The sequence below is a fragment of the Dama dama genome, chromosome 1, assembly GCF_033118175.1.
Source record: "Dama dama isolate Ldn47 chromosome 1, ASM3311817v1, whole genome shotgun sequence".
Classification (NCBI taxonomy): domain Eukaryota; kingdom Metazoa; phylum Chordata; class Mammalia; order Artiodactyla; family Cervidae; genus Dama; species Dama dama.
Window position 1 is genome coordinate 74,004,836 of NC_083681.1, and position 25,552 is coordinate 74,030,387.

Here is a 25,552-nt window from a genome sequence, read left to right on the forward strand (position 1 = left end):
CTGCAGTTAGAAACAGGGCGGGGTGTGGCATGTGATCCGGGTTTGAGGGAACAGTTTGTACAAAGCCCTGACAATGAGCGAGCCTAGGATTGCAACAACACAGTGGTTCACAGAGTTGTTCCAATTCATGCTGCTGAATTGCTGACTATATCGTTAAACTCCTTCATTTCTCATTCCCAGGTTCAGGAAGGGTTCTGAGCACAGGCACAACCTAGGGCCGGATTGAGACAGATTCTTCATTTGATAACCCCCAGAAGAGGGCTCCACTTGGCTCCCCTGGGGAGGACTGGGGAGTGTCAACCTCACACAGACTTCAGTTCAGTGCTTTGCATACAGAGGTACCACTGAATCTACTAAGCATAGAACAACAAGAAAAAATTCATCTGATGGCATATCTATCTCAAATCACATCCTCCCCATCTCCAGTCCCTACTCCCAACCCATCTACTGCTGCACACCAGGGCACCTCTCCACACGTCAGTGTAAGGGTATTATCATGCTGCTTGGCTTAAAAGATGCACTCAATAAATAGTGGCTGTAGTAAAAGGTTGTAACGATGTATAGAGTGAGGTAGGTGACGATGCTATCGATGACGATGGTGACGTAGGGCAGCCATTTGTTCGTCCTGTTAGTCATTTTTTGGAGTCACAGCAACCCCGCCAGCCCGCACAGCTTCAAGCAACACGTCTGGGATCCACTGTCCCTCCAGACACCGTCCACGCCCAGACCTCCTAGGGAAGCGCCCCTCTGCGTCACCCTACCCCGCCCTCCGGCTCCTCTCCAGAGAGCCCACACATGGCGGGAACGTGAGGGGGCGGGGACAGACCGGGGGCGGGGGGGGGGGGCGCCTCAGAGCCAATCGCCCGGCGAGAGACGCTCAGCCAATAGCAGAGGCGCTCCAGGGTCGTGGGGCGGGGCCCCAGGGAGGAGCCGCGGCGTCATAGGTCACTGGGCGGGCCGGGGGCCAGGCCCGTGGCGACTACGGGGGCGGGGCGGCGGCAGCCCCAGCAGTCAGGGCGGTGATGGCGGCGGCGGCGGCGACTACTTCAGCGGCGGCGGCGGCCCAGGCGCCCGCGGCCCGTGGGGACGGCGCTTCCTCAGTGCACTGGTTCCGCAAGGGGCTGCGGCTCCATGACAACCCGGCGCTGCTGGCGGCCGTGCGCGGGGCGCACTGTGTGCGTTGCGTTTACATTCTCGACCCTTGGTTCGCGGCCTCCTCCTCAGTTGGGATCAACCGATGGAGGTGAGGGGGGCCCCCGGGGCGGGGGTGGGGTTCGTGGGCCCGGGCCACGCAGCCTGGCCTCTGAGGCACCCACCCTCGGAAGCGGAGGCTCTGGCCCCAGTCGCCTCTACCGAAAGACCCCGACCTTAAGGAGGTGCAGCAGGGCGACGGGCCGAGTCCCTGGAGGGGAGACGCCGGGACCGGGGAAGCCGTGAGTCCCGGTAGTAGCGGCCTGGGGTGGAGGGTTAGTCTCAGAAAGGCTACCCTCTGACACCGCGGGTCCGCACTGTGTGCCTCCCTCTTTGGTTGGTCCTCACGACCTTCCTGTGGGACAGATCGTGATCCCCGTTGTACGGGTGAGACTCTTGAGTCCTAGAGACACAAAGCTGACCTGCCCGAGGACTTGCAGCCAGCGAGTGGCAAAACGGGGCTGAACCTGGGGCCGGGGTGGGGATGGCGGAGATGACAGGAGCTATTGTGGTGTGAGGGCAGGGACGGGTTCCTGAATTAACAGCACAGCAGATGCCTGCATTCATCGAGTAAAGAGCGCATTGCCCGGCTCCTGAAGGTCATCTTTAAGCCTCTAGGGTTTTCTTAATCCGTTTTTTTTTTTTTTTTCATCCATCCTGCCTTCCCTCCACCGAGATCATCCTGTCTCTGGGAGATATCTAGAGACTCTGGCTTAGCATCAGATAAGGCAAAGTGCCAGGCTCCCTTCTATTATAGATGAAGACCTCAAGGGCATGTTCAGTTAGAGACACTTTGTCCTGAGTTAGCAGAGAACAGTGCTTAACCCACTTTGGAGAATTCCCTCAGCAGGTATGGACTTGCCAGGGGAAAAAAAAAAAAAAGGAACCAAAGATGTCCCTTCCTTCCTCTTCTTCTCTCGAGATTGATTTTAAAGCACAGTTGAGCGATTGTGGATTAGACTTTTATCAACTGATGTGCTGAGATTAGGGAGTAGGAAAGCTGTGATATCGAGGGCCCCTCTTGATGACTCCCAGGAGATGGAGTGGACAGGATCATGGGAAAAGATGAACAAATAGACAGTGGATGTGTTTTCTCTTTAAGCAGTGTTTGAAACCAAGGGGTTCTGAGACACTGTGTTCCCATCTGTCTGCAACACGCCCTGCAGTAGTCCTCTGGTTTGTTTGCATTGTTCTGGAGGATATTTGCTTGTGGCCTTGTTGCACAAGGGGCAGAGTTATTCCCAGGATACACCGGCTCGCCACCATTCTTTCCTTTCCAGGGTGTGTGCCCTGCTAGGAGAGCGAGTGCCCCCCACAGTGGGTCTATTCAGTGCCCCTCCTGCCCCACTTATATTGAGAGAACCACTAAAGACAGTCCTGTGGAGAGCCTGCCCACACAGTTTTCGACTTCTCTATTGCTCTGCCTCTGTTCCAGTTTCTATAGATAGGAGCTTGGTTTGACAAACACCCTCAAATGACCTGCCATCCCTAGCATGGACTAAGCCTCGACTCTGCCCCTCTCCCAGTGGCAGCGTGCCAGTCAGAGCAGAGTAAATAGAATCCAGACTGCTTGCTGGTTGTATTGTCATGAAGGAGTTTCTTCTTTTATTAGGTTTTGGAGGACACTGCATAGGACTGCCTGCTCTTTTGTGGTAGTGGAGGTCACAGATCAATGACAAAAACTCTGTTGCTGGTTAAACGCAAATGCGATAGAAATTAGGCGTTTAATGGATTTTTGTGGGTCACCCTTTTGTGATAGTGCTTCTGAGCTTGTGAGAGAGAAAAGGAATGTGGCAGCTCAGATGCCTGGGTCAAATCCTGAAGTCAGGCCATGCAAGAATGCAGATGTTAATTGAGCAATTATTTAATAAGTGCCTAATATCTGCCAGGCACGGCTGCTAGGGACACAGCAGTGAACACGCAGATGTGGTGTCCAGAGCTCCTGGAGCCTACGTTTTCGTGGCACAAGACAAGTAACCAGCCTTCGTCTAGTAGAATTGATGCCATGAAATAAGTAAAACCGGGGGACATACTAGAGTGGTGGTTCTTAATCTTGCGGCACACAGGAATCATTTAAGGATCTTTGAAAGATGCCTGGGTCCCCTTCTCTCCCAATTCTATTTCATTGTTCTGGGTTATGGCCTGGGCACTAGGGTCTTTAAAGCTGACATGTGCAGCAAAGTCAGAGAAGCACTGGACCCAGCCTGACAACTTGGGATACGTGTTGCAGCTCATTGGCAAGAAGTGTGATTTGTTTTGGCATCAGACGAGAGGTGAAATCACCCAAAATAAATGGAATATGATCATTGCTCTTGGGTTTAGACACAGACGCATTCATACCACCCCCACCATACTCTTTGCTCCCAGGTTCAGAGTGAAGGCAGAACCGCAGGTGGTTTTGTGCATTTTGTTGGGGGTTGGGGGAGTGATAGAACCAGACGTACCTCTGCATAATTACAATATGTGTAGTCTTCCGGTGGCTGTTTCTGGATCTGGAAGTGACTTGGGAGAACTGTGCTGCAGCAGAACATTCTAGCTCTGCAAATACTTCAGTTGCTGCTTCTGAGAAGCCTTCCTCGGAAGAGTGGGCTCCAGGCCTTCTGCCAGAGGTTAGGGGGACACAATCTGTATCTCTGTTATCCTCCTGCACTTCCTACACAGACTCCCACACTGCGTTCTTCAGCAGATAAATCAGATTAAAATAACCATGAAGGACACTTTCTAAGAGTAAAAATGGACAGAGAAAGGCAGCTGAGAATATGTAGATTTATTAGCATAGGAGAAGGGCTAGTGCACTCCTTGCCTTGGTGGCAGCGGGAAATTTATGGCTCATTGTAGCATTTGAACCTCAGGACTTTCTTTTTGTCGAGTACTAGTTAGCTAAGCCCTGTTCCACTTTGCCCAGCCCTACCTGCCCCAAATTTACTGCATCTGGAAGGAAGTACTGCAGTAAGAATCCCCCCCCAAAAAAGAGGGGGTGTGAGCTGCTTCTAGATTTTAAAATGGGTACTCCAAATAGGCCCCTGCTTTTTTTTTTTTTTTTTTTAATTACCTTTCTGTCCCTACTGCCACCGAGATAGGAGTTGGGCAACAGTTCATTCACCTCACCCTTTATTTCTGTCATTTTCTCCTTGGCTCTGTGCTGCACCTGTAGTCAGGAACTTTGGGGACAGAAGGAGTTGGTAAAAATAAAATATCAGCTGAAATTGCTCAATTAATAAATAAGGTGACCCGGGATGCCTGGTAAGAACAAATGTGTCTCTCTTCCCACTGCTGGGAGCTAAACATGCATGCACTGCCCATGTTGGGTGGTTCTTCCCTGGAGCTTGGTCAGCAAGAAGGAGATTGAGAACTGTGGTCTGCTGGCAGGGAAATTTGAGTTTCTCTGAGCTATTCACACTGGTTACCCAACAGAGCATTTTTATTGTTCTGCTGCTGAGAAAATGTTTCCATCTGCCCCAAAGGGGTGAAAACTTTGATCTTCATCTTTCTCTTTGAAGTTAGGAAAGAATAAATATATTTTTATCCAAGTGATACCTAGAGATCCATCCCTACTGTGGATTGTGGGTTTGAGTTATCCTTTTCCATTTGACCTAAGCACTCTTAATTTCTTTTTTTTTTAATTGGAGTGTAATTGCTTTACAATGTTGTGTTAGCTTCTGCTGTACAATAGCATGAATCAGCTATATGCATACATATATCCCTTCCCTTTGAGCTTCTCTCGCACCCCACTCCCACCCCACCCCTCTAGGTCATCACAGAGCACCAGGCTGATCTCCCTGTGTTGTGTACAGCAGCTTCTCACTAGCTATTTTACACATGGTAGTGCCTATATGTCAGTGCTACTGTCTCAGTTCATTCCACTCTCCAGGAGAAATTGTGTGTGTGTGTGTGTGTGTGTGGCAGGAGAAATTGTGTGTGTGTGTGTGTGTGTGTGTGTGTGTGTGTGTGTGCGCGCGCGCGCGCGCGCACATGCTCACTCAGTCATATCCAACTCTTTGCAACCCCATGAACTATAAACTGCCAGGCTTCTCTGTCCATGGAATTTTCCAGGCAAGAATACTAGAGTGGGTTGCCATTTCCTACTCCAGGGGACCTTCCAGACCCAGGGACCGAACCCTTGTCTCTTGCATCTCCTACATTGGCAGGCGGCTTCTTTACCACTGCATCTCCTATGGGAAGCCCATAGGAGAAATTAATTTCTATTAATGCCATGTGCAGCCAGTCTGGGCCAGCCAACAATATCATCATTACAGTTCAGTAACCTTGGCTTGAAGCAGAGAAACTTGGTCAAGGGCGATCTAGACCCAAAAAAAGAGTTCACAATCATTTTCCTTCCTCCTGTTAATAACAAATAAACAAAAATATTTCTCAACACAGAATCTGCTGTCTCTGGAGAAGTCCTTGCCTAAAGATTTGTCTGTCTTGTTTTAAAAGGCTAGCTCCACGGAGTCCCTGAATTACTGTCCTTTTAGTATTTTTGGAAATCCCAAGTTGGTTTCCTCCACTTCTGCTTCTGACTGCAGAGCACTTACATAATGCAACTGAGCGGCACATGTCTGATCCAAAGGGTGAGCTTAAGCCGCTCACACAGGACTGTGTGCTCTGAATTTCGGCCATGTGAGCTCAGCTGGAGCTGCCAAGGGTGAACTGCTGCCCGAACACTGCCACCTCCAGTGCCCAGGCCAGTTTTCTCTGGAGCCGTCCCTCACTGGAGTAAAGAGAGACTGGCCCCATGGGGAGGAGGGCTCCAGGGGAGCACAGAGGCCCAAGGTCGTCTCTGGTGAAAGAACGTGCCCGCTGGCACCAGGACGCTTTTGCCCAGCAGCAGCACTGCTCCACATTCCCTCTTGGCAGGTCTCGGGTGGTGCGCGAGCAGCGGCTGCAGTTTCTCTGTCTGCTTGGAGGCTGGGGCTCCTGGAGGTCATCATGAGACCTCCCTTTCTGCAGAAGCCCTGCAGGGCTTGGCTGGGGGTTGGGGGAGTTGGAAGTAACAGCATTTCTAGAGGGCCAAAACCAGGATCTCAAAGAGGAACTTTAGTGAAAACAAACTAGAAGCCAAGGCAAGCAACTTGTCAAGAGAAGCTAGAAGTCAAGTTCTGTTTTCTGGGATGGTGCTTCTGAAACTTTAATGTGCAAAGGAATCACCAGGGGAGTTTGCTACAAACGCAGATTGTGTTTCTGGAGGTCTCGGAGGGAGCCTGAGGTCCTGCATTTTGGCAAGCTTCTGGGTGACTCACAGCTGTTTTGATCCCCCTGGAGGAACCAGGATTTGGTAGCAAAGTGTTGGCCTATGAGTTGAGCTCTGGTGCTCCCTGATGGCCGCGTCCCTGGCAGCACAGCCTCAGTGCTCAGGGGTGAGTCCTGGTTGAGAGTCAGTGGAGCCTGGTGGTTACAAATGCAGACACCAAGCCACACTGTCTGGGCTTGAATTCTGGCTATTCGTTAGGTGAATGATGTTACACACATTACTTAGTCTCTCTGTGCCTGTTTTCCTCAACTGTAAAATGAGAATTAAATGAGGTGATGTATGTAAAGCAAGTAGAATAGTACCTGTGCATGCATGCTCAGTCCTGTCTGACTCTTTGCAACTCCATGGACTGTACCCCACCAGGCTCCTCTGTCCATGGAATTCTCCAGGTAAGAATCCTGGAGTGATTGCCGTTTCCTCCTCCAGGGCGAAGAGTACCTGGTTCACTGTAAATGCGCGTGAAAGGTTAGTTGCTGCTGTTACTATCATTTGGTTGCTGAGTTCAGAGTCCTGCCTTCTGCTGCCTGCCTTGGCTGTAGACTTCTCTTGTCAAAAATGAAAAGGGTTCTCACTGGGTCATCTGTACTTCAGAGGTGCTGCAAGAAATCTCTCCTTTTGATCAATGAGGTCTGGGGTCTTCCCTGGTGGTCCAGTGGTTAAGAATCTGCCTTGCAGTGCAAGGAACACATTGTGGGTCAATCCCTTGTTGGGTAACTAAGATCCCACATGCCATGGAGCAACTAAGTCCGGGGGCTACAACACTGAGCTTGCTCTCTCTAGAGCCCACACACCACAACTAGAGGGTCCATGCGCTGAAACAAAAGACGGTGCAGTGAAGATCGTGCGGCACCTAAGACCCCTTGCAGCCAAATAAATACATGAGGTCTAGAAATAAAGTCTACAGAAGGCAGCTGGAACCTCGCTTTCATGTGCATGCCAGTCCTATTTGTAGCTCCAATGCCCTGTGCAGCCTAGTGGATTGTGAAAGATGTGGGCCCCCAAGTGCAAGGCAGGTACATTTCTGGGAGCTGCAGATGGAGGACCCTTTGTCTTGAGGTTGTGGGGTCTAAGTTGCCAGTTACCCCTAGGCATCCTGCCTGGCAGGGTGCAGGTGGCATGGAAGCAATCTCTCGTATTTTCCTCCTGAGAGGAGGCCAGCGCAAGTGCAAGTACGTCACTCTGTCTCAGCTTTCCTTTTCTAAGCGTGTCAGTGCTCAAAAATAGAAATTCGCAGAGGCGGAGCTCTGGCTTTGTGGAGACCAGCATCCAGCCTGTCAGTCTCCCATCGCAACCCCTCCGAGAGTCCCTGCCTGCTCGTCAGCCAGCACGATGCTTCAGGCTGAACCCAGGACTCAGCTTGTGCCGGAATGTGGATCTGTGGCATTAACCACCTGGGAGTGTCATATTGTAGACATCAGAGACGGCAGGGGGGCCTGGTTCTAGTTGGCAGCCTGGGAACAGTCGATGCTTCTGTAAGACTCCCACAGTCAAGGGAACGTGCTGTGCTTCGCAGGAGCCCTGGGTTTCATTGTGCTCAGAATAAACTCTAGTGACTCCCATTGTTGACGGGCCTGGGTGGGAGACCCCAGGGTAGATAGCAGGAGGTGGCTGTGAACCAAGCTCACCTGCCAGGGCCTCTTTCCTGTGGAAGAGCAGGTCAGTGGATCACCTGGAGTCGGGTGTATGTTCGTCATAACACACGGGAGCTTGCAAGAATCTCAGCCCCTGGAGCAGTGTCTGATATGCTGCTAGAAAACTTAAGGAAGAAAACATGGTTTGAGTCTGACCAAGAGTGTGGGGTAGGAACCTGTCCCCAATAATTGTGATCTTCAGCAAATTTATTATCCTCTCTGTAGCTCATTTTCCTCATCTATAAAACAAGGGTAGTATTTTCCTTCAAAATGTGTTGAGACAATTCAAGAGAAAATGCACTTAAAAAGCATCCCAGGTATATAATAGCATTGATAACATTAGTTGTCTCTAGAGAGGAGGATGAAATTCCCAGGGGGATGCAGGAGAAGGAGACCTTTTTACTGTGTACCCTTTTGTAACTTGAATTTTGAATCACATGAATAGTTAATCTATTTAAAATGTTAATTTGAAGATAAAATAGATGTCATAAAATGTATTGATGGGGACTTACCTGGTAGCCCAGCAGTTAAGACTCCACAATTCCAATGCAGGAGGTGCAGGTTCAATCCCTGGTCAGAGAACTAAGATCCCATATGCCCTGTGGTGTGCGGCCCTCCCACCCACTGCCACCAAAAAAAAAGTATTGATGAGTTTCTCAGAAAGGTGATCACGCCTAGCTGTTCAGTTCAGTTCAGTCGCTCAGTCATGTCCAACTCTTTGCGACCTCATCGACTGCAGCACACCAGGCCTCCCTGTCCATCACCAACTCCCAGAGTTTACTCAAACTCATGTCCATTGAGTCAGTGATGCCATCCAACCATCTCATCCTCTGTCATCCCCTTCTCCTGTCTTCAATCTTTCCAGCATCAGGGTGTTTTCCAATGAGTCAGCTCTTCGCATCAAGTGGCCAAACTATTGGAGTTTCCGCTTCAACATCAGTCCTTTCAATGAATATTTAGGACTGATTTCTTTTAGGATGGACTGGTTGGATCTCCTTGCAGTTCAAGGGACTCTCAAGAGCCTTCTCCAACACCACATTTCAAAAGCATCAATTCTTCGGCACTCAGCTTTCTTTATAGTCCAACTCTTACATCCATGCATGACCACTAGAAAAACCATAGCCTTGACTAGACAGACCTTTATTGGCAAAATAATGTCTCTGCTTTTTAATATGCTGTCTAGGTTGGTCATAACTTTTCTTCTGAGGAGTAAGGGTCTTTTAGTTTCGTGGCTGCAGTGATTTTAGAGCCCAAAAAAATAAAATCTGTCACCGTTTCGACTGTTTCCCCATCTGTTTGCCATGAAGTGATGGGACCAGATGCCATGATCTTAGTTTCCTGAATGTTGAGCTTTAAGCCAACTTTTTCACTCTCCTCTTTCACTTTCATCAAGAGGCTTTTTAGTTCTTGGCTTTCTGCCATGAATGGTGTCATTTGCATATCTGAGGTTATTGATATTTCTCTTGAATCCAGCTTGTACTTCATCTAGCCCAGCATTTCTCTTGATGTACTCTGCATATAAGTTAAATAAGCATGGTGACAATGTACAGCCTTGACGTACTCCTTTCCCCATTTGGAACCAGTCTGTTGTTCCATGTCCAGTTCTAACTGTTGCTTCCTAACCCGCATATAGGTTTCTCAAGAGGCAGATCAGGTGGTCTGGTATTCCCATCTTTTTCAGAATTTTCCACAGTTTATATTGTGATCCACACAGTCGAAAGCTTTGGCATAGTCAATAAAGCAGAAATAGATGTTTTTCTGGAACTCTCTTGCTTTTTCGATAATCCAACGGATGTTTGCAATTTGATCTCTGGTTCCTCCACCTTTTCTAAAACCAGCTTGAACATCTGGAAGTTCACGGTTCACATACTGTTGAAGCCTGGCTTGGAGAATTTTGAGCATTACTTTGCTAGTGTGTGAGATGAGCGCAATTGTTCTGTAGTTTTAGCATTCTTTGGGATTGGAATGAAAACTGACCTTTTCCAGTCCTGTGGCCACTGCTGAGTTTTCCAAATTTGCTGGCATATTGAGTACAATACTTTCATAGCAGCATCTTTTAGGATTTGAAATAGCTCCACTGGAATTCCATCACCTCCACTAGCTTTATTCGTAGTGATGCTTCCCGAGGCCCACTTGACTTCGCATTCCAGGATGTCTGGCTCTAGGTGAGTGATCACACCATCGTGATTATCTGGGTCGTGAAGATCTTTTTTATACAGTTCTTCTTTGTATTCTTGCCACCTCTTCTTAATATCTTCTGCTTCTGTTAGGTCCATACCATTTGTGTCCTTTATTGAGCCCATCTTTGCATGAAATGTTCCTGTGGTATCTCTAATTTTCTTGAAGAGATCTCTAGTCTTTCCCATTCTATTGTTCTCTGTCTTTGCACTGATCACTGAGGAAGGCTTTCTTATCTCTGCTTGCTATTCTTTTGGAACTCTGCATTCAAATGAGTGTATCTTTCCTTTTCTCCTTTGCCTAGCTGTACAAGTAATAAATTTTTGCCTAAAGTAAACAGACGCTGAAAGCTCTCAGGCCATGTTCATTTCCTGTCCCTATCCCACGTTGATCCAGCCCTTAGGCCAGGTGTTTCTGGATTCCCCCATACCCATGGATACATGGGAGGGAATCCTACAGACACACACCTTCTGCCTCTTGGGACAAGAACTTGATGGCCAGGGCCCTGGAGAGGCCTGGAGAAGGGGCTGCCTGCCAAATGAAATGGTGGTGACCCAGCCCAGGCTGCGGGGCCATGGAGCTGTGGCAGGAGACACCCACGCAGACCAAAGCGTGAGTGAAGAAAGACAGGGAGTCTGTCAGCCTAGGGTGGGTGACACCATCCAGGGCAACTGCAGTCTTGTTCCTCTGCTGATGCGGCCTCTGCCTGCATACCACAGGACTGCGCTTGCTTCTCATATGGCTCCCCCATCTCTTCTCCCTTGTGATTCTCACAGCCTCCTAGTGATGGGTGGATAGTTACACCCAGGGCCTGAGGCCAAGAGGGAGTAAGTGACTTGCCTCTGATCACCGAGGAACAGCATAAGTAGGAGCAGCTCACACTTACCCCAGGTTTTTTCTGTTCCACGGCCTGTACTTGGAACTGTCCTCTTGCATGATTTGGCTTTCTTTCCTTAACAATTCTATGAGATAGGTATTAACACCAACTCTGTATCACAGATTAGGGGGGAAGAAGCTAAAGAGGATGAGTAATTACCTAAAGTCACGCAGCTAGTAATGGCAAAAGCAGGATTCAACGGAGGCAGCCCTGACCCTCTACCACATCACGCCTGGACAAGAACCCAGGAGAACTGTGCTACTTGTTTGGCATACACAAGGTTCTCTCCGCTTTGTTAGGAAAAAGTGCCTCTTTGTTATGTTACCACCAACAAGGACTCCGTGGCTTCTGCAGGTTCCTACTTCAGTCGCTGGAAGATTTGGACAGAAGCTTAAGGAAACTGAACTCCCGCCTTTTTGTGGTCCGAGGACAGCCGGCTGACGTGTTCCCAAGGCTGTTCAAGGTACGTGCAGAGTCCAGGACGACAGTGGGAGTCTGCTCCTAGGGTTTCCCCACAGACTGAATGAGATGATGTTCTGACTGAGGAAATGGAAACAGTCAGGGATGGGCTGACCACGCGCTGCTAGGGAAGTTGGGAGCGAATGAAGCTGGTCAGCTGCCCACAGAATGGAAACTGTGTTAAGGGAAAAATCAAGGAATCTGGTGTCTTGTTGGAAAGTTCCCAGCTTAGTTCAGACATGGGATGTGGCAAGTTATTTCACCCTAGATATCCCTGGCTTCCTTAAATATTTTCTTGGTTCAAGCCAGCAAGATTTGTTAGGGCTCTTCTTGCGCCAGGAGTTTGAGGGTGAGGCTTCCTGTTTATCTAGGGGCGTTTCCCCTCTTGCTTTGATCTTCTTATTGGGAAAAAAAAATCAGCCTCTTTAATGGGAGTGTCCCTACTTCCTTCATAAATGATCGACAGAATCTTCATTTCAGTGCCACATGGGCCTCTGGCTGCTATATCAGGCAGCCAGCCCAGTTGCCCCCACAAGCCCCTTATCATACACGTTTTCTAAGACCCAAGTGGAGGCGTAAGTGCTCGTGAACAGAGGCTCTAGTGCATCAGCGCACAGCTGCTTCTGGGCCTGTCTGCACCCTGCTTCCTTTCCTGTTCTTCCTGGGGGGCAAAGACAAGAGGAAAGACTACATGTCAAGGCAGGCAGCCGAGTAAATGCTTCAGCGTTCACTTCCCCTCCCCACACCCCCACACACAGACACACGCACATCGCACAGTGCTGGTAGGAGCCAGCCTCACTGGGGGCTGCCCGTGAGTCAAGCGCTGTTCTCGGTGCACGCTCTGTGTCCGTTAATGCCTGTACTCCCGGCCGCTGCCCTCAGACGTAGGTGCTGCTGTCCCTGTTCCGCAGACGGGGAAGCAATAGTTCGCCCATGCCTGCAAAACTCAGAGCAGCAATCTGGGAGCTGAGCCCCAGCTCTGAGCCCAGAGCCGTGTTTGTGACCACCATAGCATTAAACACAGGGGCCTCTCTTCCCCCGCCGCATTGCCCCCACCTCCCAGCACCTCAGAGGCCAGCCCACTAATAGCCCAGAGATACAGACACAGCATCCATTCTCTGTATATCATTAAGCTTCTGCTATGTGTGCGGCCCCACACCAGGTCCTAGGGTGATGAAGAATGAGATGACATGATCTCTGCTCCAAGTACTCACACTAATGGAGGAAGCCGGCACGTAGTGGGCAGCTTCACTGCCGTATGGTAACTGCTGTGATGGGAAATGGGCAGGTGCAGGAGAATCTTTCTAAAGAGGGTCAGGGAGGCTTCTTGGAGAAGGTGTCATCTAATAATAACACTTTTATTATTACTCATAGGGTTGTGAGGCTTTAACCTTGTAACCTATTATGAACTGCTAAGCATAGTTCTTGGTTCATAGTAAGTGCCCAATGAATGTTTAGTGCTAACCTTAGCCTTGGAGGAGAGATAAGCAGCTCTGCCCGGGACCCACACCCCGCAGGACTGAGTCAAGACCGGACCGGCGTGTGCGTAGCCAGGACGTTTGCCCCGAGGGTTCAGAGTTTAAGAGACTGTGGCCGAGACTTCGGTTGGAGTGTGGTTTCCTCCTGCTAGTTGCCTGCTCTAGGGCTTTCTGTGGGTTCCAGAAAGGGTACAGCCTTTCAGTGGGCCACTCTCTCCCAGATCTGCTAGGAAATACAGAAATTTCTCCCAGACATGACTAAAGACTTGGAAAAGAATTCCCTTCTTTTAAAACATGTGGCCCCTCTGCTCTGGTTTCTCTGACCTCTGGGCCAAGGGCTGCTTCTCCTTTCCCAGCTGTCTGAGAGCTGGAGCCTACTAGCTCTGTTTGCTACTGGCCTCAGGAGTGTTGCCGTGGAAACCGTGAGGATACTTCACATCGCCCAAGTCTGCCGAGAAAACTAGGCCAGAAGTTTGCAGGACCCTGAGGAGCTCTGGGAAAGGCCTGCTGAGCGGGCGGGAGTTGGCGATCCTATGCCTCTTTCTGGGACAGGGGGCTCCCTTGGGAGCGTGTATTTATAGCCTCCTGCTGCATTCTTCTACCACAAGGATGCCGGCAGCGCCCAGAGCTGCCCACCTCTCTCCTGATCACACAGGGACCGTTAGCCTCGGGCTCCACTGTTGTGGGCTGTTGGCCTCTCCTCAGGGGCCTGCCCTCCTCAAACCTCATGACCCTCAGACGGTTGGCTTTCTGGTTCAGGTTGTTTTCCCCAGTTTGTTCTGACAGGTCTCCCGATGTGCTCGGTTTCCTCTCGGCAGGGAGCTGAGTGCCCGCCCAGCTTCCTTCTCCCCAGCAGTGGTGAGCATTACAGATTCTCTCCCCCCACAGGAATGGGGGGTGACCCGCCTGACCTTTGAGTATGACTCTGAACCCTTTGGGAAGGAGCGGGACGCAGCCATCATGAAGATGGCCAAGGAGGCTGGTGTGGAGGTGGTCACTGAGAACTCGCATACTCTCTACGACCTGGACAAGTAAGAGATGGGTCCCAGGGCTCAGCTTGCCTATTGCGGGAGTTGGTGGTTTGGGCCCCTGCTGAGCGGAACTCAGGGAGGTTCAGCAGTAGGGCCCCCTGGCACATGGGGCGTGGAGAGCCGGGGGAGAATAGGTCAGAGTGGAGGCCCGTAGAACAGCTCAAAGAGCTTACCCGATTTGGGTGCAGAGAGGCTCATTCGGCCCAAGAGACGCAAACAGGATCTTCACAGATCTGCTCCTAACATGATCCAGGCCCGCCCACCCACCCTACATACTCCTGCTTCCATCCTGCTGCTCAGAAACTGCCCTCTGACCTCAGTGGGGCCTGTCTGTGGCCCCTCCCAGTAGATCTCTGTTCTCACAGGCACAGCCTCTGTTCCCCAGCTGCGTTCCCTGGGCCCCCCTGGCTCTTAGGTTTTCAGGCCTCGCATTTAGGTGTTGCCCTGGAGGCTTGAGAGATCTCTGCGGGGCCCTGTGCTTTCAGAGAGGCCAGGAGGAAACCCCCTCCTCCCCTTCCTTCCCTGCCAGAGCTGTCCCTATTCCGCTGCTGCCGCCACGGCGGCTCCCCGCCCGCCTCCCCTAGACCGGTGGTGGCTGCTGGGAGGCCAGGTCACACAGCTCTGCATGTGAGCTGGACTCTGCTCACGGGAGGCGCTGGGTGTGGAGCGCCTCCTCCTGCCACGTGCCAGAGGAGGAGGTGGGAGGTACTGCAGGGGTAGCAGCCAACCTTCTGCCTCCGCTAATAGAGAGGAGGAGAGAGGAACTGAGAAAGGAACTCACCCGGCAAGTCCCGGCTTGCTGTCAGCTGCTGCTTGGCCAACAGGAGCCCCGGGAGTCTGGCTCCAGCCCATCCCAATTCATCCTTACATAAACAGCCTCAGTTCGCCTCTAAACTCTCCTGTAGCTTTTCTTCTTACCTGAGTCCAGCTGTGTTTCCTGGGCTCATGAAAAAATACTTCGTGAACTGCAAAAAAGTCTTTAAGGTTGAGTTGTGACTGTAAATCCCGAGCCTCTGATTTAGGGAGGGACAGGCTGTTCCCCACCTCTCTGTTCTAGTAACTAGGGCCCAAGGAGAGAATGAGTTTCCAACCAAGGAACACATTTGCAGCCCTCATCAAAGGACTTGCTGGAGGCTTACGCTGGGGTAGAGACAGTCCACAGGGCACCCTGTGGCTTGGACAGGCAGGCCAAGAACCGTGAAGGCCAGTGGGGACTTTCCTGTGATAAGAGAGATATGGTGAGTCTCTGTCTTTAGGCGCTCCACACCGGCAGCAGGGAACCTGGAATTGAGCCCCAGCTTTGGCCCTGAGTTGCTCCGTTACCCGAGGCATCTGCTCCAGCAATCTAGGCTTCATTTCCCTCTCGGTAACATGGAGACATAGCCTCCCTTGCCCCCTCCTTTCCCCCTAGGGGTGGGACCCAGAGCAGATGAGGATAGGCCACCCTCCAAGCCTGCGCAGTCTGGGCTCTTTTCTGGGTGGGCAGGGACCTGAGACGAAGGGCCTCATGAGTGACGGCAGGCATCTTTGGGATTCCCAGGATCATTGAGCTGAACGGGCAGAAGCCGCCTCTTACCTACAAGCGCTTTCAGGCCATCATCAGCCGCATGGAGCTGCCCAGGAAGCCCGTGGGCTCCGTGACCAGCCCGCAGATGGAGGGCTGCCGGGCCGAGATCCAGGAGAACCACGACGAGACCTACGGCGTGCCCTCCCTGGAGGAGCTGGGTGCGTACTCCTGCCTGAGACACTTGTACTGTCACCACCTTTTTTGTTAAAAAAAAAAAAAAAAAGCTTACTATTTTTTTTTCTTTTTCATCAAAGTAATGCATGTTATTGTGAACTCTTTAGAAAATACAGAGAGATTAAAATGGAAATAACTGTCACAGTTACCTACCACTGATAATTTTGCAGCAATCCTTCTGGTCTTTTTTCCTGTTCATATTCACATGTTCAGCTTCTGTTTCTAGTTCATGACTATTTTTGTACTTTTACCTCTCAGACGATATAGACATAGCCTAGTGTTGGCATCAGTGGGCTTCTTAATACCAACATAACTGGTATTGCTTCTGATGAAAGGGGCTATGTCAGCCTCTCTCCCTTTCCTCCCCTATCATACAGTTTTTTTTGATCTGAACGAAGTTAGCCTTTCTCACCTGAAAACCACAGCTGTAGCCAGCTGACCTGCCAGGGCCAGCCCTATAGGATTGTTCTCACCTGCCTATAATGAGACGTGGCTGAGATGAGGGAGGCAAGGGAAAGGAGAGAAGAGGTCACAGTGGGAAGAAAACCTGCATGACTTAGAAAACATCACTAAGGAAACAGTAAGGATTCTCTCAGTGACTTTCCTGGTGGCTCAGACGGTACAGCGTCTGCCTACAATGCGGGAGACCCAGGTTCGATCCGTGGGTGGGGAAGATCTCCTGGAGAAGGAAATGGCAACCCTCTCCAGTACTCTTGCCTGGAAAATCCCATGGACGGAGGAGCGTGGTAGGCTACAGTCCATGGCGTCACAAAGAGTCGGACATGACTGAGCCACTTCACTTCACTTTTCGTTAGTCCCGTTAGCACCAAGAACGCCATAGTTCAGTTCGTACAGAGCTCAGAGAACAGACAGCAGGTGAGGACTTGCTGAGCTGTAAGCAGACTGACCTGACCTCCAGTCCTGTGACCTGCTGCTCTTCGTGTAGGGTTCCCCACTGAAGGACTCGGCCCAGCGGTTTGGCGGGGAGGAGAGACGGAAGCTCTGGCCCGCCTGGATAAGCACCTGGAACGGAAGGTATGGCCCCGGTTCTGAGACACAGGGCTTCAGGTGCTGACACCCCCATGCAGCCAGGGAGATGGAGCCAGGTTCGTGTCCCTTAGTGCCTCTTAACTCAAGCTGGCTGAAGAAGTCTTTATGTCAGTAACAGCAACAAGAGCAGCTACCACTTAGTGAGTGCTCACACCATGGGCTGGTCATGGGCTGAGCATTTCTAGGTCTAGCACCTGCTTTGCTATTTCCTTTCATCTTTCCATCTGCCCTACAAGGTAGGTATTAAGCTCTCCATTTTACCGATGAGGAAATCAAGACTTCCAGTGGTTAAGTAACTTGCCTGAGGTCACGTAGTTACTAAGTAGGTAGAGTGAGATCTTGTTCTACATGGTTCTAAAACTTGGGCTAGATTGCTTTTTTCCCATCTGTGTGTCCCCTTACTAAGAGGTCAGTGGGTAAGAGGACAGATACTCTCTTACTAAGAGGATATCTGGTAGTGAGCCCACTCCCAGAGTCCGAGGTGGGCTTAGCTCTACTTTACCCACTTGAACTGAGATTGGGGAAGGGTTGGGTCACCACAGGAACAGTAAGTGCTGTTACCAGAAAAAGGGGGCCAAACAATATGATCTTTACCAGTGGGTTACCCAGTAGTAGCTGAGGGCAAGCATCTCTCCACAAAAGTGTCCCAGTTATTAAATGAAAAAGGAACAATGGAATCTTGCAGCCCCTAGTGATTCACTAATGACTGCTAACCCCAAGGATAGCGGCCGTCAGGCATGCTCCCCCTGTAGTCTTGGCAAAGACAGGAAACCTGAGTCCAAGCCAGTCTGGTACCAGCCACCAGTCTGCAAGCAGCACACAGGCCAGAGGAATGCGTTGAACTGCACCCGTAAGAACACAGGGAAATCTTGTGTTGTGGGAATTAGTGCAAGTCAAAGGTCTTGAGTTCTTTTACAAGAAATCTAAAGGGAAAAGAAGGAAATGGCAGGAAATGCATAGAATAAAATAAATAACACGTCAAACTCTTTTACATGACCAAGACTAAACAAAATGTGCCTAGGGATGTATATTTGGATGAAAAAAGAATAGAAAACACTTAAAAATGCAAGGAATAACTGAAAAGGTAAAGCCCTCCCTTCCTAATGTGCTTTGCAAAAACAGAAAAATATAAACATTTTTAAATGCCAGGACCTGATTATTAACAAAGTTATGCAGGTGGTCACTGATGGAGCAGGGAAGGGACCTGACTGGCCAGGATGTAGGTGGGCTTCTGGGGTGGCCGGCAAGGTACTGATTCTTGAACTTTGGTGGTGGTTGCAGAGGCATTTGCCTTGGAATAATTCATTAAGCCACCCATTGGTGTGCTTTTGTATCTATGTTTCACTTAAAAAGATTTTCAAAGAGTGGTGGGCAAGGATGTGAGCAGGCAAATACACCTTGTGTCAGAGGTGTTTAACCAGTACCTGAGGATCACCTGCTGGGAAGGTGGCCTTGAAGCTGAGGCTTGAAGGAAGAGTCAAAATTAACCAAGGAAAGGGAGCTGCATGTGCAAAGGCTAGCAAGAGCATAATGCTTCAAGAAGAGTGGCAAGGGAGGAAGCTAGAAACATGGGCCTCCTGCAGACTGCAGGGTGCTTGTGAGCCTTGTTTAGGATTTGGAACTCTAGCCTGAGAACACCAGGAGGCCTGGTGCAGGCGTTGCCCTCAGGGACAGGCATTTTAAAGAACCACTCTGCTCCCAGTGTGGACAGTGGACTAGAGGGGACAAGAACTGATGCAGAAAGGCAGGTGGGAGGCTGTCACAGTTGTCCAGTATAGATAGTCTTAACCTAAACCAGGTCGATGGCAATAGGGAATGGAAAGAAAAGGACAGAGTGGAGAAATACTTGGACAGTAGGACTGACATGACCTGGTGAGGGAGGGCAGGTGAAGGTGATAGCCAGGCTCTTGGCTTGGGCAGCGAGGTGGATGACAATGCACTTTCTGAGGCAAGGCATGCCAATGGAAGGGCAGTTTAAAGAAAAGAGCCTGCTACCCTTGAGGCCTGAAAGTCAATCAAGTGGATATCTCTGACGGGGAGTTGGATAGGGTGATTTGGGAGTCTAGGTCGCAGTCAGGGTGCAAGCTAGAGTCGTGGTGATTGTCTGCAAGGAAATAGCCTTAGAGGATCCACGGGACAGGATGAACTCGGCTGGAGCACAGTGGGGTAGAGGCCCTAGGACAGAGCCCTGGGACGCCAACACTTAAGGGGTTGTGAGTCGCGGTGGAGCTGGTGAAACATGAATGGCCAACCAGGTGAGAGGCAACCGGGGCCAACGGAATGGTGGCTGTGGAGACGGGGGCGCAGGCAGCAGGGTGAGTGGCTGGGAGGTCCAGAAACGAAAGGACAGAAAATGCCCACAGGATTCAGTGGCGTGGACATCATGGAGGCTCTGGTGGGAGTGGTGGAGGGGGACGTGGAGGTGGGTTCAAGGAAATAGCGTGAGGCTGGCCATGAAGGGAGGAAAGAGGATGCAGGGGGAGTCTGCAGGGTGACCAGAAGGTATTTGTTTTTGTTTTGTTTGCAAAGAACCAAGACCATTTCCCCAGTGTTCTTGGAGTGGACACGGAAGAGAGGGAGAGGTGGGATGTGTGCAAGAAGGAATGGAGGAGGGCTCCAGAGCCAGGTGGGGGCCTTAGGCTTGGGCAGGGTCTCAGCGGGGGTGGGTGCAGGTGAGTCTGTAGATTTGGTGGCTAAAAGTTGAGATGTTTCCTACCTGATGGCTTCCATTTCCTTATCATGAGGAAAGAAGGTCATCTGCTGAAGAGGGGTGGGTAAGTATGGAATTGGAGATCTCAAGAGGGTATAAGTTTGTGAAATAGTCCTCACAAAGAACAAGAAGGCATTAGGAATTGAGAAAGAAAATAGTTGTTAGAGGGAGTGGAAAAGACTGGAGTCAGTCCCTCCGCCCTGTCTCTTACCATCTCTGTAACGCTTCTTAGCCTTATTTCCTCATTTTCAAAAGGAGGTGAAAAATACTGCCTCACGGGATTGTTAATAGCAAATGAGAGAACAGGTGTCCCTGAGCTGTGGAGGTTAAGCACCCTCCCAGCAGCTGCTGATGAGAGAAACAAGACAAGTGACCCCCGCAATTCATGACTCTGGGTCCGCAGTAGTGGGTTTCTCAGTGCTGTGAGCGGCGGGCGGAAGGGCCTGGGTGAGTGTTCAGCAGCCTCAGGGCGCCTGTGGCAGCTGGAGCTGAACGAGAGCGGTCCTCTTCTGTGATGTGGGAGCCCCATTCCTTTCTTCTGTAGGGTCGTGGCCCGTTCCGTGCTTTCAGAAACTTTCAGATCTGTCAGTTTATTTAATTTCCAGCAGGTAGGAAACTTTCTTCTCATGTAATAGAAAAGTTGCTGAGGGGCTAAATAACTTACTACAGTCATAGCACAAATTAAACAGAGTCAGGGTGAGAACTTGGGCCCCATTGTTTGGTCAGTGGTGGTTCCATCAGAAATTGTGCCAGCCTGCAGGGGTGGGACGTGCACAGGACTCTTGTCCAGGCTCCGTGGCCTTCTGGTCTCCAACCTTAAGCAGGTTCCTTAACCACCGGGTGCATCAGGCGTTTTCCTCGGCAGCATCCCAGTCTGCCCTTCCTCCGCCCTCTCTTCCTGCTGCAGGCCTGGGTTGCCAACTACGAGAGGCCCCGGATGAACGCCAACTCCCTGCTGGCCAGCCCCACGGGCCTCAGCCCCTACCTGCGCTTTGGCTGCCTCTCCTGCCGTCTCTTCTACTACCGCCTGTGGGACCTGTACAAGAAGGTGAGTGCCGTCAGCCTGCCCCCGCGTGCCGCCGAGAGGACCGGGGTCTTCTGGGCCTGCAGGGAGGCCTTCCCTCGGGCTAAAGTGTGGGTACTGTCCAGAGACAGTGGGGAGGAGGCCACGTCTGAGAGGTGGCAGAGCCAAGCACAGCCCCAACCGCCGATGGAAACCAAATCCAGCTTCTCAAGGGGAGCCGGACGGCCGACCTCAGGGTGTGAGCCTGGGGTGGCAGCGCTGCCAGCAGCAGGGGGCTGAGGACTGAGCCCTCAGGGTGGGAGGCAGGGTGGGCAAGGCTGGAGCCAGTCCTGAGGTGAGGAGCACTGTGGCCAGCTACGGGGCGGTGTCCAGACCATCTCGCAGTGCTTGCCCATCAGTGATGAGGAAGTAGCCAGAGGGCCGAATGCAGGGCTGGATGGGGCAACAGGCAGGGCGCCTTGTGTGTTCCCGCCCCCACAAAGAGAGAGGGCCACACCTCCAGCTCTTCAGATTCATCGGATCATCCTTGCATCTGCGTTGTTTCATGTGTCCTTTCTATTGCCAGTATCCAGATTTTGTGGCCTGGGGTAGCCTTGCCAGCTCAGTGGGTAATCTTGTGATTTTAGGAAAATTATCATTCCCTTGGGGCTTCCCAGGTGGCACAGTGGTAAAGAATCTGCCTGCCGATGCAGGAGACACAAGAGACACAGGTTCGATACCTGGATTGGGAAGATCCCCTGGAGGAGGGCGTGGCCACCCACTCCAGCATTCTTGCCTGGAGAATCCCAGGGACAGAGGAGCCTGGGGCTACATACAGTCCAGAGGGTTGAAAAGAGTTGGATGTGACTGAGTATACAGGCATCATTCGCTTGGAGGTCTGATGTCTTAGGTCCCTCATGGCCCCAGATCCAGGCTGTTGGGCATCACGTATTTAACCAAAATCTAGACTGAGCGTTTTTGTGTCTGTGCTGTTGAGAAACTCCCTTTGAAGCTTTAGAAAGTGGAGCTACACACGGGCCCCTGAGGACAAGGATCATGACCAGCCTGGGGAGCTCGGTTCCCAGCTCCCGAGTCCCGCAGCACTGCCCCTTCCGCTTCTTGCCGACCCTCAGCCGTTCTTGGTGCTCAGAGCAGCAGTGGGCACAGCCAGGGTGCCGGGTTCAGTCTGCGGGCACCCTCTGCCATGTCTCCCAGGGCATGGCCCCTCCATGCATGAGGGTGGAGGTGGCAGCTCCAGATTTCTTCGTGGGGAGGCCTGAGTGGTGCCGGGGCAGGGCCCACATTTGTACCTGTGCCGTCCCCGCCCCCAGGTGAAGCGGAACAGCACGCCCCCGCTCTCCCTGTTCGGGCAACTCCTGTGGCGAGAGTTCTTTTACACAGCGGCCACCAACAACCCCAGGTTCGACCGCATGGAGGGGAACCCCATCTGCATCCAGATCCCCTGGGATCGCAACCCTGAGGCCCTGGCCAAGTGGGCCGAGGGCAAGACAGGCTTCCCCTGGATTGACGCCATCATGACCCAGCTGAGGCAGGAGGGCTGGATCCACCACCTGGCCCGGCACGCCGTGGCCTGCTTCCTCACGCGCGGGGACCTCTGGGTCAGCTGGGAGAGCGGTGTCCGGGTGAGTGCTCTCTCAGCGGGCAGCCCCCTTGGGGGCTGGGGGGTGGGCTGGGACCCCTGGGTCCAGGAAATTCCCTCCGGATCCTTCTTGGCTTGCCCGCAGCAGAAGGCTTTGATGCCCTTCTCCAGGGGGCATGTGGTAATGGGGGAGACCCATGGTCGTAGGCCCCCCAGAGGCTCATGGTTTCTCCTGCCTGCATCTAGGTGTTCGATGAGCTGCTCCTGGACGCGGATTTCAGCGTGAACGCCGGCAGCTGGATGTGGCTGTCCTGCAGCGCTTTCTTCCAGCAGTTCTTCCACTGCTACTGCCCGGTGGGCTTTGGCCGCCGCACAGACCCCAGTGGAGACTACATCAGGTGAGGATGCAGACCAGGCTCTCCGACCACTGCAGCCTCCTCCTTGGGTGACATACACTTGGCCTTTGAAGGAGGCTTCCAGCGCACTGACAGGTCATCTGGTGGGTGTGTTTCAGGCGATACCTGCCCAAACTGAAAGGGTTCCCCTCCCGGTACATCTACGAGCCCTGGAACGCCCCAGAGTCCATTCAGAAGGCAGCCAAGTGTGTCATTGGTGTGGACTACCCCCGGCCCATCGTCAACCACGCCGAGGCCAGCCGGCTCAACATCGAGCGGATGAAGCAGGTTTACCAGCAGCTCTCCCGCTACCGGGGACTCTGTAAGGAGCCACCCCCCAACCATCCCCTCATCCCCGAACAGAGGGGACAGCACCTCCAGGCTCCCGGGGTGGGGATGGGGATGGGGATTCCCAGATATTTGCAGAGGGACACCGCTGAGCACTGCCTTTCAGGCTGTTGACTTGACTTCCTGGGCACAGGCCGCTCAGGCTGGCCTGAATTAGTTACAGCCAGTGGAGAGAGATAGGACCTAGGACCCCACTGTCTTGTCCTCACTGGCCCTGGGGACCTGTGCAATCCTGTGAGTTTGCATTCCAATTACTCCCCTGCCTCCTTCCCAGGTCTGCTGGCGTCTGTCCCTTCCTGTGTGGAAGACCTCAGCAACCCAGTTGCGGAGCCCAGCTCGAGCCAGGTGGGGAGCTCGAGCAGTGCGGGTGAGTACAGCTGGCCTCCGGGGGCCTGTGCCCGTCCCAGGGGCACTGCAGAGCTACCCCCACCTCAGTCTCGGGGGCCTGAGGACAGAGACCAGAACACTCATGCCCGGGTGGAGCTCGTATTCCCCCTGGGGACACGGATGGTAAAGGAACCGTGCAGGGTCATGTCAGATACCAAGTGCTTTGCGGGAAAGTAAAGTCGAATGACCTGATAAAAGAGCCCTGGGGAGGGGGGTGACTTTAGGTGGAGGGCCCTATGTGGTAAGCAGAGCCAGCCTTTCGAGAACAGGGGAAGAGCATCCCAGGCAAAGGGAATAGCAAGAAAAGACACAGAGACAGAATTGAGCTGCCTGTCCCAGGAATGAGAGGAGGGAGGCCAGTGGGGCCAGCATGTCCTGAGTGACGAGCTGGAGTGAGACGAGGATGGATGGCCGGAGCAGCGCCATGTAGACTCCGCGTCCACGGGGAGGGTTAGCATTCCCTCATGTGCAGGGAGAAGGCGCTGATGGGGTCAGCAGGGCAGAGGCATGACCGCTTTGTGATTTGTGATTTGTGTGGAGAGCACAGTGTGGGCAGGAACCCCTGAGGACGGGGAGGCTGGACGGGGCGACGAGTCGTCCAGGCAGGAGGTGGCAGGAGAGAGGGGTAGGCAGACTTGCCCCCTTCTTAATCTCTGCCTTTCAGCTCTGGGGCGAAGACTGGCAAGTTCAGACTGTAGAGAACTACAGAGCTTTTTTTACTTTGCCCGGCCAGCTGGGTTCCACAGGGGAGAGTGTGCTCATCCCAGCTTCGGGAGGCCGGTTGCAGAGGGAAGGCCTCAGTCCCTGAGCAAGGATAGCTGCCAGGCCCATCGTCTCTGGCCTGTAGCCCTTGGGACTTGGGGCCCAGAGCTGGCACTGCTGCCTGCAGGCCTGGTCATGTTCTCCTCAGATATTTCCAGGCGGTCACTGCTGAAAGGAGGGGGTCAGGTCTGAGGAGCAGTCTCCCTGCCCCCTAAAGAGCAGCCTCTGCACAGATGAGGGTCATGTTGGCTGAACACATGCGTCCGTGTGACACTGACCTGCTTCCCTCCAGGCCCAAGACCACTGCCCGGGGGCCCAGCGTCTCCCAAGCGCAAACTGGAAGCAGCGGAGGAGCCGCCTGGTGGAGAGCTGAACAAACGGGCCAGGGTGGCAGAGTCGCTCCCCTCAGAACTGCCGAGCAGGGGCGTCTGAGAGTGAGTGAGGTCACGGAGTGGAAGGGAGGCGGGAGTGAGGAGGGGGAGAGATGGGGTGAGGCGCATAAAACCCAGCAAACGGGATTAAAGCCTGGTGAGGACTGCATGACTTTTTTAGGATTTCAGCTCAAATTCTACCGTTCTGACTTTTACACCTTCTAATACTAAAAAGAGAATTTAAAGATAAAGCCTTGTTCCTTCTTTGCTAGCTATGGGAAAGAAAAAAAAAAAAAATCTTTCTACCTATCAAAGTGAGCCAGATCCAAAACAAAGAAAGCGGAGACCTGGATGTGAAGCTGAGGGGGATGTCGTCCCAGGGCAGGGCTGGGAGTGCTCCAGGCCCCTCTGCCAGTTGCCCCGACGGGCTGTGCGCTTGAGGCTGGCCAGCAGAGGGCAGCACATACTTCCAGAATGTAGGCTTAGGGGTGCTTGGAGGCTCACTCAGCCCAGCCCCCCACCGACTGGAAGACCCAGGCTTCCAGTCAGTTATCTGTGCCTCTTACAGCCACGCCTCCATCCACGTCTTTCTTGTGGCTTCAGTTCTGCATTTCCCTCTCAGCACTCATCTTCCTTGGAAGCCCCTGAATGTCTTCAAAAACCAAAACCTGGCTCTTCCTTCCCCAAAGCAAGAAGGGCCTTTTATGCCATTCTGGGGAAGACATAAATTACTATCCACTTTGGGTCATCATCTTGGGCTGTTCCTTATGTGCTGTGTCGGCAAGATTAGATGGGAAGGGAATTTTCTTCATGAAGCCAATTCTTTTTTTCTAAGCTCTTGCACCTCAAGGCCAGGCGGGGCCATCTGGTCTGTTCATCTAGATTCACATGTCAGTGATGCGGCAAATGTTTGATGCCCTTTACCCAACTAGGCTCTTTGTCACAGACGTCACAGGCGGACAGAGTTGTGTTATCTCGTCCTGGGAGTACTGGCAACCTTAGACATTACCTCTTAGTTCTCTCTTAACTCTGTGGTACTAAGCAAAGTTCATTCTGTCTTACAAATCTGGAACTTGCCAGGCTGATGCT

At 52.2% G+C, this 25,552-nt stretch overlaps 1 protein-coding gene across 1 annotated transcript in view; it reads left to right on the top strand.

Annotated features, from left to right (window-relative positions):
* Window positions 1-1,019: 1,019 nt before the first annotated feature.
* Window positions 1,020-25,552, top strand: part of CRY2 (cryptochrome circadian regulator 2) — a 33,238-nt gene continuing 8,705 nt past the window's right edge. Inside the window, exons 1-11 of the mRNA XM_061152370.1 lie at window positions 1,020-1,243; window positions 11,483-11,591; window positions 13,954-14,096; window positions 15,637-15,821; window positions 16,784-16,872; window positions 20,505-20,645; window positions 21,932-22,243; window positions 22,447-22,598; window positions 22,715-22,917; window positions 23,218-23,310; window positions 24,385-24,526. Coding sequence (XP_061008353.1) covers window positions 1,023-1,243; window positions 11,483-11,591; window positions 13,954-14,096; window positions 15,637-15,821; window positions 16,784-16,872; window positions 20,505-20,645; window positions 21,932-22,243; window positions 22,447-22,598; window positions 22,715-22,917; window positions 23,218-23,310; window positions 24,385-24,524 — 1,788 coding nt within the window. The 5' untranslated portion in view covers window positions 1,020-1,022 and the 3' untranslated portion in view covers window positions 24,525-24,526. The remainder of the gene's footprint in view (window positions 1,244-11,482; window positions 11,592-13,953; window positions 14,097-15,636; window positions 15,822-16,783; window positions 16,873-20,504; window positions 20,646-21,931; window positions 22,244-22,446; window positions 22,599-22,714; window positions 22,918-23,217; window positions 23,311-24,384; window positions 24,527-25,552) is intronic.